The sequence below is a fragment of the Pavona decussata genome, unplaced genomic scaffold (genome assembly GCF_977016875.1).
Source record: "Pavona decussata unplaced genomic scaffold, jaPavDecu1.1 SCAFFOLD_19, whole genome shotgun sequence".
Taxonomy (NCBI): domain Eukaryota; kingdom Metazoa; phylum Cnidaria; class Anthozoa; order Scleractinia; family Agariciidae; genus Pavona; species Pavona decussata.
Genome location: NW_028145442.1, coordinates 1,727,501 through 1,745,000, shown reverse-complemented (window position 1 = coordinate 1,745,000; position 17,500 = coordinate 1,727,501). Strand labels below are relative to the sequence as shown.

General features: G+C 39.9%; 2 protein-coding genes across 5 annotated transcripts in view; both read right to left on the bottom strand.

Moving 5' to 3' along the window:
* Positions 1-17,500, bottom strand: part of LOC146486980 (adenosine receptor A2b-like) — a 74,125-nt gene that overhangs the window by 27,505 nt on the left and 29,120 nt on the right. For 3 of the 4 annotated variants that reach the window (XM_085091264.1, XM_085091281.1, XM_085091272.1), the window contains exon 3: positions 10,367-10,591. The exons of the other annotated variant lie outside the window; for it this stretch is intronic. The gene's annotated coding sequence lies outside the window, so the exon portion shown is untranslated. Of the gene's footprint in view, positions 1-10,366; positions 10,592-17,500 lie in introns of those variants that run through there. 4 annotated transcript variants of the gene reach the window in all.
* LOC146486981 (adenosine receptor A2b-like) lies at positions 11,110-13,158 on the bottom strand. Its single transcript, XM_085091309.1, has one exon. The coding sequence runs from the start codon at positions 13,139-13,141 to the stop codon at positions 12,062-12,064; it is 1,080 nt and encodes a 359-aa protein (XP_084947435.1). The 5' UTR covers positions 13,142-13,158; the 3' UTR covers positions 11,110-12,061.

Below are 17,500 nucleotides of genomic sequence, written 5' to 3'. Positions count from 1 at the left end.
AGCTGTCTTCAAGGGACTGTGTGATTTAATTGATGCAGCAAAAACTCGAACAACTCCATATCATCCTCAGGGGGATGGGCAAGTGGAGAGGCTAAAAAAATCACTGGTAAAAATTTTGTGCAAATTGATTTCTGACCATCGCCGGGACTGGGCGGACTTTGTGCCAAAAGCGGTTCTTGCGTACAATACCAGCGTGCATGAGTCAACTGGATTTACACCTTACCGTCTAATGTTTGGCCGGGAAGCTATTTTGCCTCTTGACGCAGTTCTGAAGCTAGAGACGTCACCGCCCCAGAGAGGGGGACAGAGTTATCCCGATTATGTTGTTCAGCAGAAGAAGCAACTGGAGGAAACAGAGCACATAGTGAGAGAGAACCTCAAGCGGGCACAGAAAACTCAGAAAGCTTATTACGACACCAAGTGCCATGGTCAGCGGTTTCATGTAGGAGACCGAGTCTGGTATCGAAACCGAGCCAGGTCAAGAAGGAAGAAATTCCTTAAACCTTGGTGTGGTCCTTGGAAAATTGTGAAAGCCCTGACTGATGTTACCTATTGCATTGAAGAGGAGAGGAGGAAAGTGGGGGAGCGACGCAACAGAAAGGTGGTCCATTTCAATTACCTGAAACCATGTTTAACTCCGCCGCCAGTCTATGAGAAACCTCCTCCAGCAACCACTTCCGGAGAAGCGGCACGATCAAAGTCGAGAGATGTGCTACAGCCAACTCAGGCAGGGGCTGATGACACTGGTGGGGTCGAGTTAGAATGGCTAGAAATTCCTGTTGTTCTGTCCACAGAGGGCCATCAAACGCCTTAGGTTTAGGGCGCGAGTGCTACCCTTGGTCCGGATGCACAGCCTCCGGAAGTACCTTATCAGCCGGAGGTCCCCTCTGAGAACAATGAATCAAGACAAATTCCAGTTAGACCGAGACGTGAATGAAGGGAGCCATCGTGGCTTGAAGACTATGTTAGGACAGTTGTTGTTTACCCTACGTGGCCTCTTACTCTTGTTGGAACAATTGCTTATTAACTTTTTATTAACTTAATCTCTAACCTCTGACCTTATATGGGAGGGGGTAGTGAAGCGTAGGGCATGAGCCCGAGTTAGCTCAGGCATGCGTTGTAAGTTGTGACGCGAACATGCTTGTAGTCGAGCTTTCATGTTGTGTTTTAGACTGATGTACGATAAACTGTTTTTGAGACTAGTTGTGTCTTTAGTAGTGTTACATGCGATGGCAATTCTAATGGCACCTTTTCGCTCTCTAGGAACTTGTAGTTGCGGACAATCAGTCTCCATAATTTACGCTTCCATAAATTGTAGGATGGTGTTTTGTTCGAGGGATCCTGGATGGAACTTGAAGGAGCCAGAGAATGTTGCACGGAACTTCAAACTCCTGAGGAAATATCAGCACAAGCTCGACTGCCTAATATTTAACATGCCCTTCATCTGTGAGTTCAAACCAAAGCTTAACAAACAATGTGATTCTATCCGCGCGAAGTTGTTTATTAATTATCCCACACTTCATTGTTTCTTACTACACCTTTTAGCGTTTTTATTACTATTAATATCTAATCACTTGTCATCATGTGATTCCATGTGATTCGTGAAAGGAACGTTATTTATTCTACTAGCTTTTTATGCATTATTCCCCTATTTCTTAATGTTTCTATGTAAATACTTTAGCACTCTCATGCACTTTGGCGACTTAGTTATTCCAAGACATTACAATTGCATATTAATATGCAGGGTTTATTCTAAGTTATCCTTAACACCGAACTTAGTACGGACCGTTGAACGGTCGAACCGTCGATCGCTTTTAGCGTTTATTTTTATAATTAAATCTCGCTCCAAGAACTCACGGAGTCGAAGAATTGGAATAAACATGACGAGATTCACGAGGTGCTGAAATAGCGGACCCCTACTGGTTTTGCCCTAGTAAATAGCAAAAGACGCGTTTGTCTGTAAACATGGCGCATCCGGCGCTGGCACAGAGTAAAGTTCTGGCTCTGAACTAAAAGACGTACTGTAAAGCGTCGTGCACTCAAAGCTATAAAGCGATGGTCCTCGCAATAGCTCTTTTCAGTGTCAAAACAGGAAAACAGCCGGGTTTGTCGCGCCCAACCAGGGTTGTTTATTAACGGTAAAAATATTCGCACAAAATGTTTCCGTTTAATTAATGCCCACCGAAACAGGAAAACACTGCTACGGTTCAGACTCACTTCAAATCACAGAAAATACAAGTCAAACTGTTTTTCGCAATCAACTAATCAGCACCAAGGTTTTCATACGCGATTGTTTTTTGGTCAAAGCCGAAAATCTAAGCAATGATCACCTTCCTTATTCAAAGTACGCTTTGAATATATGTTTCGTATCCAGATCTTTCTTTCAGTTCAACCAGTGCCGCTCGTTATAAATTTCCCAAACTTAAAAATTCTCCATATTTCCGCTTACTGCCCAAAGAACCACGCTATACTTACATTTAAAATATCACTACCAAGTGGCCTGTTTCGTACTCTTAGAGGGTAGGAATTTTTTCCTTAAACATCAGTTGAAAAAGCGTATACGATCAGTCTCTTCCACGAAACTGTCTCCTCGCTGCGTAACTATTTTCGCTAGTTATTGGGAAGCTCCCGACCGCATCATATAACACTCCTAAGCAGTGCAAGGAATTGTTATTAACCCTAGCAGCCTCATGCCTCAGGAAAATGGTATACAGACATTCAGTTGGTCATGCCAAAATTACATTCCTCAAGGTTTATAATTACAGCGAATTTCCGTAGAGTAAAAGTTTGATATTTGTTTCCTCGCCGTCAGTTAACGCTTCGAACTTGATACCTGCAATATTTTGCTCCTCGAATTTAAGGTGTTGCCTGAAGTTATTCTGTGTGATCACGTTCTTTGCTAATTAAAAGAGCCGCTATTCATCAATGGTGACCATAAGAAGCTTAAAACAAAGAACATTTTTATTTCCAGGGGCGTTGGAACCCACTTACTTAAATCATCCATAAACCTAAATAATGGACTGTCACTGACTGGCATCAATCAAGTCGAATATGGCGCCATATAGTGTGACAGGTTGAATCAATTGTGGCTCGGTATTTTTCATTTCATGTTTCAAAACCTTCCTAGCACAAAAGTACCTCCAATATGCAATTATTGAGTCTGAGAACAAATAATACTGCTTCCTCTGTTAAAGAACAAACCCCCTCATTCTACCTGTACGACTCAGGTACCCTGGACCTACTTTAGCAAACCCTTTTGTTTTTGATTTTTTAAGGGATTACTCCGGTGTCCTTGTTTTTGATAGAATCTTAATCATCTGGATTGCGTTTCCAAATTATTTCCTCCATGCCGTTAAGCCGGCATGCACAAAGTCATGGAAAAGAAAAGAATTCCTTTCTTAAATGGGAATGGGGTAAAATTAGAATACTAAGAACAAATGACCTTGTCAACTGTGTTGATGAAACCAACCATTCGTATAATCGGGGTAGTCAGAAGTGAGATTAACTCTAGTGATTGATTTTTGGAAAAGAGTGGAGGTTGAGTGAACCAGTATACTTCTTTTTACAGTATACTCTAGCGGTATCTGCCAGTATACCGCGAGAGTTTAATTTGCCCCTTGGGTCGCTGATACATAGAGAGGTATGTGGAGTCCTCTAAAGGACTGAAAGTAACTAGAATACGACAAAATTTCAGTATGGAAAATATGTTTATTCACACTTAACGTCTGATCTTTCATTAAGTCTCAAGGGAAAGAAACCTTCTCGATTTAAATTTCTTGAGTTTAACTGATTAAGTATTTAATGAAGCTATCAGAATTTCCCGTTACGATTGGGTGACATCGTCAATCGGCCAAGAACATCGACAAAGAGCCGATCAAAACAAAAGCGACCTACTAGAATACTTCTTCCATTGAAAACAAGAGATCAATATGATTGTGCTGACGAACTCCATTCGAGTTTAAAAATTCACAAGAACGCATAGGTTCTACTTTTCATTGGCAAAGTGATTTGCAGTGTAGAAAAGGAGCTAGTTTCTAAAGAAACTGTGGTATTGCGTCGGTGGGGGGTAGAGACGAATCAGTGTTTGGTTTAATCAACAGAGTTGATAAGTAATTTAGTCACCGAGAAATTTCAAAGCTGAGGTTTCGAGTGTTAACCCTTTATCAGAGCGGATCACAGTTTGCAGTGTATTGAGTTGTTATGATGATGGCGGTGTAATTAAAAAAGTAAAAGCAAATGATAGGCTCATAGTTGGTTTACCATCCAGTCCAAATGATTTAAGGTATGAAGTTATTACTTGCTTGAGTTTAAAAATAACACATCTGAAGCTCGGCCTAGCCTGGAAACTCAAGGTTCTCTCTTAAGAAATATCTTGGAAGGTGTATACTAGCTAGGGTGTGAGAAATACGTGTACCCTACAGGGTAGTGTCGACATTAAGCGCTCAACCGAAAAGCACGGGAAAATAATACTGCAAAAAAAATTGAAGTGAGAACTAAACGATTTCTCCTCAACTCTTCCATTGTATATCCGCTAAAATTGACTGTAGCAAAAATAATATTTCTTATTGAAGATTGAACTTACCTGAGTAGATATGTCGTCGCCAGATCCTCAAGAAAATAAAAGGATTTGTTATCATTATGACTTCATTTAACATCATTGAAATACAAATGTGACATGCCCTCGCTAAACCATGCCAATCGAGTAGACAACCTTTATCTTTATCCAACAGAGCGCAGCTTAATTTATTTTTAAACTCGAATGAAGCTCGTCGGCACAATCATATTGATCTCTTGTTTTCAATGGAAGAAGTATTCTAGTAGGTCGCTTTTGTTTTGATCGGCTCTTTGTCGATGTTCTTGGCCGATTGTCGATGTCACCCAGTCGTAACGGGAAATTCTGATAGTTTCATTAAATACTTAATCAGTTAAACTGAATTTAAATCAAGGAAGTTTCTTTCTCTTGAGACTTAATGAAAGATCAAACGTTTAGTGTGAATAAACATATTTTCCATACTGAAATTTTGTCGTATTCTAGTTACTTTCAGTTCTTTAGAGGACTCCACATACCTCTCTATGTATCAGCGACCCAAGTGGCTAATTAAACTCTCGCGGTATACTGGTATACCGCAAAGTATGCTGTAAAAAGAAGTATACTGGCTCACTCAATCTTCACTCTCGTTCCAAAAATCAATCACTAGAGTTAATCTCACTTCTGACTACTGACTGTTTTATCAACACAGTTGACCAGGTCATTTGTTCTTAGTATTCTAATTTTACCCCATTCCCATTTAAGAAAGCAATTCTTTTCCTTTCCATGACTTTATGCATGCCGGCTAAACGGCATGGAGGAAACAATTTGGAAACGCAATCCAAATGAATAAGATTCTATCAAAAACAAGGACACCGGAGTAATCCCTTAAAAAATCAAAACCAAAAGGGTTTGCTAAAGTAGGTCCAGTGTACCTGAGTCGTACAGGTAAAAATGAGGGGGTTTTGTGCTTTAACAGAGGAAGCAGTATTATTTGTTCTCAGACTCAATTATTGCATATTGGAGGTACTTTTGTGCAAGGAAGGTTTTGAAACATGAAATGAAAAATGCTGAGCCAGAATTGATTCTACCTGTCACACTATATGGCGCCATCCAAATTCGACTTGATTGATACCTCAGTGACAGTCCATTATTTAGGTTTATGGTTGATTTAAGTAAGTGGGTTCCAACGCCCCTGGAAATAAAAATGTTCTTTGTTTTAATCTTCTTATGGTCACCATTGATGAATAGCGGCTCTTTTAATTAGCAAAGAACTCGATCACATAGAATAATGCGCCGATCAAATTGAAACTTCAACCCCCCCCCCCCCGGGCAAACCGCGGGCATTTGACTATTTTCTGTGCCAGGGGAGTGGGGAATTTGACTGGTGAGGTCTTCCCGGGGGTGGGACATTTGACCTTGCCTGGGTGGGGTGAGGAAAATTGAACCGGAAGTGTCAGGTTTCAAATCGTTTTTTTTTTTTTGGGGGGGGGGGGGGGGGCGCCGAAGACGCCAACAGCTATAAATACGTGTTTGGACGAGATGAAAGAGTTTAAAGGAAGAGATATAGCATTTGTGAGCGATTGGCTTACAAAAAAAGGTCTTTAAAAGTGAGAGTGCTTAAATCTTAATTTTCTTTTATAGATTGTATATACACGATGTAGAGTTTTTATACAATGAGTCAAGCTGCGCCTTTGTCCCGCATTTGTGTCTGCAGAGGTTTTTAGAATAGCCATGAAACAGCAGTGAACACTGAAAGAAAAAAGAAACATTGCCGAATGAAAAAGCGCTGCGTTGGCTCCCTGCCACACTCGAACAGTCTACGTAGCCGGCTAACTCATTTTAAATATGTTATTATGTATTTCTCGTTAAACAACCTTTGCCGTGTTTCGGAGTTACGGTGAGGGTAAAAGGCGGCATGAGTTTGCGGAATAGCATGTGGCATGACCTGCGGCATGGCATAATTATGCGAAATACGATACTTGCGGAATGACTTTTAAGTCATTCATCCTTAAAAGGAAATAATTTAACTGAAGAGCGCGTCCTGTTTTCGCGCCAATGTTATAATTTTGGATGTTGTGGACTCCAAGCTGAATATTTAAAAACAATTAGACGACAGAAAGAGGATTAGAAACTACAAGGCTGGGATAAGTCAAGTCGATCGCTGGTTAGGAAGGAGTGAGGGTAAAAAGACACCGTTATGACGACATCATAATGGGATTTTATGTCAAGGCATTTGATAATGGTTTGCAGGCCAAGGCGGCAGGGTCTAAGCCTATCTTGTTTCCAGCCAATCAGAATTTAGGGTGTTCCGGACTATATCATTCTCAGGGGAGCTTTTCCATGTGCTCGCCCCCTTTCGATCGCTCACCATCACGTGGTTCACATCGCTGGTTTGAACCAATTTTCAGCATCTTAGGCAAGTACCCTCTTTTCATTTTATCTTTCCTGTTATTCAATGGCTGAGCCCCGTGTTCTAGTTCTGGGCGATTCTTTTATTCGCCGTTTGCGCCTTTCCCTGTCCCGTGAATCTTACGATTTCCATGTTCATTTTAAATTATCTCACCGTGCCTTTATAAAATGGCATGAGGTCGGTGGCCGTACGGTTTCCAAAACGCTACATCTTGACTTGAATATGTTATCGAGTCCTTTCGACCGGAGATAGTTATAATGCAGTTGGGTTCCAATGATTTAACAGACTCCGACCCTTTACATGTTAGCTCAGTTATTGAAGATTTTGCTAGGCTCTTGCATGACACTTACGGTGTTAAGGTTATCTGCGTGTGCCAGATCATCATGCGTCAGGGCGCAGTGGCTTTTCATCGTAAGGCCAAGCTGTTAACGAAATACCTTCGGGTAGTTTTAGAGCCTATACCTTATGCTATCTTTTGGGGCCATAGGGGGTTTTGGCGCCCCACTCTGAACTTTTACGCACGTGATGCTGTGCATCTCAATTCCTTGGGTCAGGAAAAATACCATCGTAGTCTTAGGGGAGCAATCCTAAGGTCCTTGAGCCTGTTCAGTTCAATTTCGTCTTGTTGAATTTTCAACGTTTCATTTCATTTCCCAGTCGAGCCTTTTAAAGTTTACGTACTTCCCTCGCCATGCCTTTGTTTTAGTGACAGCCGTTTGTGTTACTGATTTGCTGCCTTTATTTAATTGGGCGCATTCTAATTTGGCTGCACTCACTGTTCTACAGAACTGTTGTTTGCCTTCCGTGCATAACAGTTTGTCTTTGCCGGCGTTGGCATAATCCATACTTTGTATCCTGGTGAATATTATGAGTGTGCAATCCTATTCGACCGCCCTTAGTTGGGTGTGTCCTCAATGCACTTTGATATTCTTTTCCCAGGCATTCATGTCACTAAATTCTTGCTACATGGCTCACCTTTTGGTTTTAAGCAGAGTTCGGTTATTCGTCACCATTATGTGTGCGTAGCTTAGCCACATTACCATTTGTTAAACAAACAAACAAAAAAAAAATACAAACAAAAAACAAAACTCAAAGGAAGATAAACACCCCGGCTCAGACCTTTGATTAATTTGCTCCTCTTTGACTCCAAGGAAAGGATGGACATTCTATAGTGAAACAATCCCTAAGAATATCTGTTGACCTTCATTATAGCGGTCAAACTAGTTTTTACTCCAGTCTCATGAAGATGAGTGAATACCATAATTTCCCCAACTTTAATTGTTACACATTGAATGAAAATAACATCAAACAATATATAGATCTTATGAAAAAGAAATATATTTGTTATTGGCACCAAACCCTTCAACACTCACAAAAACTCAACTTTTATTACACAATCAAAAAAACCTAATAGCCCCTCTGCTTACCTAGATCTCACAAGGAAAAACTCTTCTAGGAAAGCATTAGTGAAACTAAGAATAAGCAGCCACAAGCTTTTGATTGAACGGGGAAGATACGACAACATACACCGTAATGAAAGGGTGTGTAATGTTTGCAACTGTAAAACCATTGAAGACGAAATTCATTTTTTATTAGATTGCCAAAGTTACTCTTCTTTAAGAGATATGTTCTTTACTAAAATAGAACCTATCCTATCTAAACTTTACTATCGCATCTAATGAACTCAACTAACTATTTTATAAACATCGTTATACAACAGACGATTACAGGACATTGCCATCTTCATGTATAAGATTAGGGATGAATTAATGCCACAGAGACTTTGTAATCTTTCCCAATTAGACAGTGGTTCATATTACTTAAGGAAGCGAGAATTTTTTCAACTTCGATTTTCTTCGGTGACATATGGAAAACACTCACTTCGTTACCTAGGGCCTAAACTGTGGAATGATCTCACTCCTAGAATAAGATATCAACCCTCTCTGAAGCAATTTAAAAGAGTCATACGTAATCAGGACCTTACTGCCCTAGCAGCAAATGTCAATAACTGTCGAGGCTGCAACCTATGCCGAGAATGACTAGGGTTTACATGATTTTTGCGATTGATGTATGAAATTTTATTAATATGGTTTACGATGTAAATTTTAATTCATTTTTTTTTTCAGCTAGAATTTAGTTAGGTGTCCACTATTAGTAGAGGGGACTTCTCCCCTCAGCTACATTCCTTGGCATGTTAATATAGTTATTATTATTATTATTATTATTATTATTATTATTATTATTATTATTATTATTATTAGTATTATTACTAACACTCAATTAATTTCATTTGTTTCCTCGTACTTCGAATTAAGAGATAAACTTCTCTCCGGAATGATTACTTCTACGGTATGAATAGTTTAAAATAAGCAAAGACTTCAGTACTTCATTTCTTTATTTATTTTTAATTTTTTTATTATTTTTCTTTTATATTTATTATTTTTTATTTATTTTATTTTATTCTATTTTAAGCATCCTCTCTTGATTTTAAGTTATCTTAGGAATTAGTTAACGAATCAATAATTAGCTATGAATAGCTTTTGCAATACTGTATTTGTTATAGTCATGCAAAGAAAGCTTGTTGTTGTTGTTGGGTGATCGTTTCGAGTTGATGGTAAGGAGCTCGTAAGATCATAGCACGACTGACTTCCATATTTACAGCCATAAGGTGAGCCGATGGTAGTTTTTTAAATGAATCTTGGCGGGTTTGGTATCATTGATATTTGGCATTTTTTGAACTGAAACTCGGAAAAAACAGACCAACTAGACTGTTCGATCCGTGTCAGTTCGAGCAAGGTGTGCGTCCGCTTCTCAAAGCCGAGTCCCGAAGAACTTTTGGGACCGAAATCTAGTTTTCTTACCCCCTTTTCTACAGATTGCCGGTTATTTTCGTACAAACTAACTCAACTTGTTTCTTAATCTTGGAAAACTTAAAATGTTTTTACTTTCAAAAATTATCAAATATTGAGTTTTGGGCATTGAATTTTGTGCATGTAAAATAGTTTTATGGCTTCGAAATATTTTCGAGAGTCTGAGAGACGCACTGCCAGGAAGAGGTGGCAGGCGGGGGTCCTCGAAACCCCGATGCCCAGTAGGCGTTTTTGTCAAATCCATATTTTTATCGATTGGCTACAATGAAATTTTGGTACAAAGTTTTGAAATACGTGTGCCAAAAAAATTGAAAGATTGAATCCCTTCTTAGGCTCGGTTAACCTTGTCGTGACTTTCGAGAGTCCGGCCTCAGTCCGACGCACCCTTTCAAGCATGAGGAAACCAAGATCAGTAGACCAAGATAACACGGCTTTTCGTGCTAAAAATTGTCTGCCTAAACCAGGCATACCAAGCTGTCAGGTAAATTTGCACCAAACGTATTAAGGGAATGTCTGCTAAACCAGGCTTGCCAGAATAATTTCCTTTTCAAAACCGGGTGGGGTCGCCAAACTTAGGATTGACTTAAAAGACTTCGAATTTTTTGTTGCATGTTCATTTTATTAACATATTTTTACCTTTTACACTTCATTTCCTTTAATTTTCGTATCATTGTCTTTCCAAGTTAAATATTGCAATTCAGCTTTAAACTGTACACATTGAGCATCAATATTGGTTAATACTTTGCTTCATGCAACGCTCATTTAAAGGGACTATGTCACCTCCGGCGCATGCGCGCGTTGATGAGAAGGACTTTGAAATAGTTGACCTAACTTTTTAAAATACCGTCGGGGAGTTCACGAAGCTGTTTTCATGTTTCAATCGCGTTTATCTTCGGAAAGTTAGCAGAATGTTTTATTTACAAACGTTCTTTAGTACTTACAGAAACTGTTTGTTGCCAAACTTTTGAGCTCTTTTGCAATGGCGGAATACCAAAAATCCCGTGACGAATTGTATGCAAATTAGTATCAAGTGGACTCTACTACGCATGTGCTCCAGCTGACATAGTGCCTTTAACCGCTGTGAGAAACTACAACAAGAAATTTCTTCAGCAGCAAGTGTCTGCCACGTCCTCAGTACACCTCAAATCAACGATGTTATTTATGTATCTGGGCACCCCTGTATTTAAAACGGCGAGCCTTTGAGCATACCCTGAATGCGTTTACGGTATGGTTAAATGTAGTGGTTTTGTTTGGAGAATATTAACGCCATGGATGTTTTTCCAGTATGACTATGCCTATAAACAAGTACCGTTATAAAGGTTATACAAGGAGAATATAGTCTCTTAATCTCATTGTCTTTCCAACTCTTGCAAAAATTTAGGGAAAAAAGCGTACGACACGTTCGAAGCTTGAGCAACTAAGTAAATCAACCTCTGTAAAACTGCTGAAAAATTTGAGCTTGGCATAATACACAGCTTCATCTCTTTTCTGCTTTCCATGCTAGACATGATGGAAGAATAATTGTAGACAGCGTAATTTGAAATGATTAACCTTGGAGCGGTTTTCATTTTAGTGTCTTAAAACCGAACTCAAAGTTATTAATCTAACCAGACATAACCAACGTAAACAGCGCGATGGATCAATCATAACTCGAAGAAAATCAAGTGTAGCCGGCAACAAGCGCAGGAAAGCACGTGCGATCAAGTCACGATTGGTTTTGTTTTGCGGGTACTCATTAGTTGAGAAAGTGGCGCGAGACTTTACCAACCAATTTAACCTAGCCAAAGGCGCCATTACCTTCGACACTCAAGTGAGAATCCCTCTGATAAACTGTAAAAAATCACTTCTTTCTATCGCGTTTGATTAATTATGAATTTCCATTGTTAAAAGTTTAAAATATACAATTATATTAACCAAAGCGTCGAATTTGTTAAATAAAAGAAATCGCTAAACTAGCTACTTTAAAAAGCATTAAAACCCAGCAACTTAAAAATAACCGGAGCATATTCGTGATCAGTAACGACGCACAAGTGATAACAAAGAGTACTGTTTGTAGTATACACGCGATCCTCATGTTGCATCATGGGCTCTTGTCAGAAGTGATTTCTTAATCTCGCACCCAGGTCTGTTTAGTCTCTTTAAAGCGTCAGAGGTCTGGGTACAACTGCGATAAAAGATTCAATGCCTCTCGCATTACAGAATACATGTGGGCACTTTACTCAACGGAAGGTTTTTAATCATTTAAGCTGTTCACAACGATGACTGCGTGTTTCCTAACAGGCTGCCTCGTTTTCCTTTCGCCAAGTGGAGACGAACTTCGCTGTCTTGCAGAGTCGTGGAGCGCCTACGGATACGTTTAGCAATGGAACGGACTTTGAATGGGCGCAACAAACCCGAGAACGTGGCTTGAAACTTGCTGTTACGAAAGGCGAAAATGAATGGATTGAGCGCCGAGTTAAGGTAACCAAACATCAGGAGTAACACGTTAGCTTCGTGTGGAATTTTCTCAACGCAAGGCTCGCATAGAGTGGAAGCAATGCTAATGGAGGAGAATGGGGTCCAGCAAAAGAAGAATGCCGCCGCAAATATGGAGATTTTCTTTGCTGCTTGTATGTTTCTTGTGTAAACTTTCTTTTCTTCGTTGGAACGCAAGTTATGTGAGGTTTCACCGACAAAGGTACCCTCGTGAGTGCAAGCAATGAGGTATGTCTTGATGTAAATACCAAAAGTGATCAGGGGCGGGAGAATAAAGTTCAGTACGGAACTGAGTGTTATGTATTCTTTAGTGAAAGGAAAGTAGCACACCCCCTCATAGACGAACTTGTCATACGAGCGCCAACCGATGATGGGGATTAAGGCGAACAGGAAGCTGTAAAGCCAAATAAGCATGCTGATAATCAACGCTCTTTTCCGAGTCATGAATCTGTGACGTCGAAAGCGATTCAGGGAATCGCTGAGGCTCTTGTAACGATCTATGCTGACGGCCAGGAGGGTCAAAATCGAAGTGGGTACAGCGATGAGGTAGATTGTTATCCAAGCCTCGCACAATGCTTCGCTATGTCTCCAAGCACCCTGTAGGATAATGGCCTCTATGTCGAAAGGCACTGCCAAAGACACTGTGAGCAGGTCGGAGAACGCTAACGAGAAAATAAACAGGTTCGTGGGATTGCGGTGAAGGCTCTTGTTGGTGATTATCGCGTAGCATACCATGAGGTTGCCAACGACTGCTACGACCACAATTAATATGTGACACGCTACAACTGGATACTGAAAAGACGGACTTAATTCAAAGTAGGTTCCTGTTGCGCTACTGTTGATACTGTTGTTCATTGTAGTGTTCTGGTACTGTTGTTCATTGTAGTGTTCTGGTAATCTCTGTCCTCACTCACTTGACTGGTTCGCTTATTGCGCTTGTTGACCTGAGTGCAGTGTCACTCACTTCACTGTTTGTGCTTGTTGAGCTGAGAACAGTGTCACTCACTTCACTGGTACGCTTGTTGAGCTGAGAACTCTTGTGTATGTTATGAAGCCTCTTTTACACCAGGCGTGTTTTATATCCCCAAATTAGCCGTCGAAAGTGGTTTGACAAATTAGGTGCCAAATTGATTTAGTGTCGGAAAGTTAATAGTTTACTTACACCTTAACAACCTCGCTGGTCAAAACGTAAACGATTAGTTTGATCTGCTGTAATTCAGATGCTCTTCCTCAATTAAGCTGAAAATGAGAAAAAATAGAAAAATATTGATTAGCGGCAGCATTCTAAAAGAGGAGTTATTTCTTATTACTAGACTTTAAGACTGCGCACATTGAAGTATTCAAGATTGTGTGCCACTCGCAAAATGTCCTTTTCTTTCTCGGGTATGTTTTTATAGACAAATTTGGCTTTGACGAAAATTACCTAAAACGCTTCACTATTTTAAAGATGAGAGTTGACTGTATCACTCATTTCATTCCAACAGTTTTATTTTATTTAGTAATCGCACTGGGGTATGAGAAAATATTATCCCCACTTCACGGCGTAACGGTATACTGCACTTAATCGAAACTTTCCCTTAATGTTGTCCGAAATTCTGTTCAAGGTGGTTATAACTTTTGAGTCTTCGGATGAAATTCTTAAGTGTCTTTCGAATAAAAGATTTGAAGCAGTCAGCTTTCCAGTGATGTTGTCAATTTATTAGTCTCCGGTTGTTAAAATTTTTGACCTAGTAGGGAAATCGTTAGCGGTGGCGATTCAGGTGTATGATGTGTGTGTCTGTTTAGCACGGTTTGCGGTACAAAGTGTTTCTTCCACGTATACTAATTCTGTGTTTGACCTTTTTTCAATAAAAGCTGTTGAGGTGCACTTTAATTTAATGCAATGATGTTTATTATTCGTCTGCGGATGAAATTTGACCTGAAGTATGATGGACCATTCAAACAAGAGTTATCGATAACAAGGCTCTTGAATTCCTGGGGTGCTGTTGTTGTCTGTGCAACTCCCCCATGAGAGGACGGAAACATCGCGTACGCGGTAACTACTCCCTGGTATCTCTCATAAATTCTCTCATAAATCCTTAGAAAACTTTTCTAAGGATTTGTTAGAGCTTTATCTGGATTATCTGTTTGCACTCCAGGTTTCGTCACCTATGCTTTCCGCTTTATGTCATCAAGTCGTAATAAACGTGTCTCAGTTATCATATGGAACAATGTTACGTATCAGTGACAAGTCATCACGGGGGGAATCCCGAATCATCGAGTTTGGATTCGAGTTCGAGTTCAAATTGGACTTCGAGTTAGACTTCGAGTTGGAATCGGAGTTGTACTACTATAAAAATACAAAAAGCAAGATATTTCGTTATTTTTTTTTTACTAATATAAAAATACAAAAAGCAAAATACTTCACTATTTGCGAGAGCGCGCTCTGGAAGGGCTCCCAAATGAAATCGGACCCCCCCCCCCCCCACCTCTCCCCGTCTTCCCCAAACGAAGAATGGCATGTATACGATTTTTTTTTTCGAAAAATGTAGATACCTAAGCATGGTCTATACGAAAACGAAAATGGTGTACAACAAAAGAAAACAGTTTCGATCTGTTCAATTTAAAAATACCAACGAATTTTCAATAAAAAAATATCCGTACCTGAACTCCCTTGTCTGTTGTCCTTTCTCCTATGTGGTTTTTGGAACGATTGAGCGCGATTTCAGTGAGTTTTAGTTCCATTGATTTTCTCTCTTGTGTGGCGATACAATGTAAGTGTTGTCTTCGTTTCATCATCGATCTAAACAGTCTTTTGGAAGATACTGAATAAACAAATAACGTTTTGTCGTTGGATTTATCTGTAGGTAGTTTTATATGCTTAGACGGTCGAGTGGTTAGTATTAAACCACAGTAGGTCAGATTTTTAATTACCCGAAAGATATAGCCTGGCGGTTAGTTGTCTTTTCCGTGCATTTATAATTTTGAATTTTCTGCGAGGCTAGTAATCGCGGGTTTGTTTTCTCATCCATACACTTTCAATAGCTCCCACCAGTTCGAGACTTGACCCGTGCGAGTGACTCACATCGCATCGCCAGTCAAATAGACTGACACGTTTTAGTCAAGCGGCTCAGCGGCTCGTCAGTCAAATTGAGTTTGTTGATACAATTAAGAACGTGATTGAACAAAGCGTCTGATTATTACGCGTCGTTGAAATAATACAAGCGGCGGTGGTCCCCTGTGAGAAAACGATCGTCGCCCGAAGGGTAGAAAGAGGCGTAAGCGATTTTTACGGATGACGGAAATCGGTGAAAATCGATAAATTGATTTCGTGTGTCAAATCGATATTATCGATTTTTCATGAAGTCCAACTCGAAGTCTAACTCGAACTCTAACTCGAAGTCCAACTCGAACTCGAATCCAAACTGGATGATTCCCTACTCTTCACTTGGCAAACTTTTATACGGAATATGAATAAAATCGGGAAATCCGAACCACCTCCACTGACATGATCGGCTCTCAAAGGAAGCCAAAGTCACGAGTCAGCTGACGAGTAAATAAATCAGCACTAAAGAATTCTGCAGCATGTCGTCGCTTATGAAAGGATGATTATCATTGGATGAGAAAGAGAAAATTTGGGAAATTCACGGGGGCGGATTTTCATTAACTATTGTGTTGAGATAGAAGTGATGCCATAAGAGTGCCAATGACAATGAACTACCGACTCATAATATTGAAATATGGATCAAAACTTGTAATAATATGTTGTAAAACGCTACTTTATAGTTGTTATGAAATTTAGTTACTTTTAGTGACAGTTATTGTTGTCATTCCAGAGTCATTTTTAAGCAAGCGATCGTATCTCGTAACATTTTTGATTGAATAGTAAACTACAGTCCAACCTCCCGTAAGCGACCACCCATAAAGATATGTGGTCGCTTACGGGAGGTGGTCGCTTACCATAGGTCAGACCACAGGTGGTCTAAATTTCGGGTAATTTACATATCGTAATTGCGGAGACCTAACCCTTTTGCCAGTGCTTATCGAAACCCATAGCAATAACTTTTCTTAGCTACAAGTATATTAAGACTGGTCCAAAATTATTCTAGGTAAAAAGTCTTGGGGTCTATAATGATTGATTGTATCTCACAAATTACTTTATACAGCGTGTGAGACAATTCTTGTGAAAGAAACTTGACTGTTATCACTCCAGGTGGCGATGTCTAGGGAACAGAACCGACATAAGCAAAAAGTTAACTACTCTTTTATAAAACCTGTGATGTCCGTGGTTATCAGCATTAAAAACACCAGCAGGCCTGTAGGTTGCAAAACAATCCCGCACTTGTGCGTCGATAACCTTGGAGCTAACAAACTGCTGCAGGACAGTTGAACGCACTTTATTCTCTCAGAGGCCACGCGTGTCAGTTTAGTTTAAGCTCAAAACGTGCACTGACATTAAGGATTAAATCATTACACACCGCACGACAGCTTAACACACTGGACTCTCCTACAAGGGATTCAATCCGAGTAAAGTTTATTTCAGTGTACAGTATAGTGCAGGTGTATTTTATTAATTGTTTCAATGCTAAGCTATATCAGGAGACACTTCCAGTTGCTCCGAGTGTGAGTTTTACGTCGTCCGCTGTAATGATGTGGCCAATATATTAAGGCGACACATATTTCAATTTCCGCCCGTGAGAGATACAGCAGATTGTGTGTCAAGTAGTCGCCCACGGGAGGTTAAAAACAATTGAAAATTTTAAACAATCATCTCTAAAAGTGGTCGCTTACGAGAGGTGTTCGCCTACGAGAGGTTCCATCGATTTGACTTGAAAAGGCTTGGTATTTTGGAAAAAGTGGTCGCTAATGAGAGGTGGTCACCAAGGGAGGTTCGACTGTACTTCCGTTAACGTTAATTCGATTCATGCTCACAAGTCATTTGAGTAAAGACGTAAGATACATACAGTTGAACCTCTCCACAACGGCCACCTTGGGGACAGAAGAAAGTGGCCGTTGTGGAGAGGTGGCCGTTATGGGGAGGTAGGGGTGTAATATGACACCTTTTTTTTCGGGAAGTACAACATGTTTATTGTGCTATAAAGTTCATGCTTACTGTAGCCTATAACGGCAATCCAATCTTAAATACTGATATATATAGATAAAATACACAATAAAACGTTAATAATGTTTTGAATCAAAATGTTAACAAGACGAAACGAGCAAGGTTCGCAACAT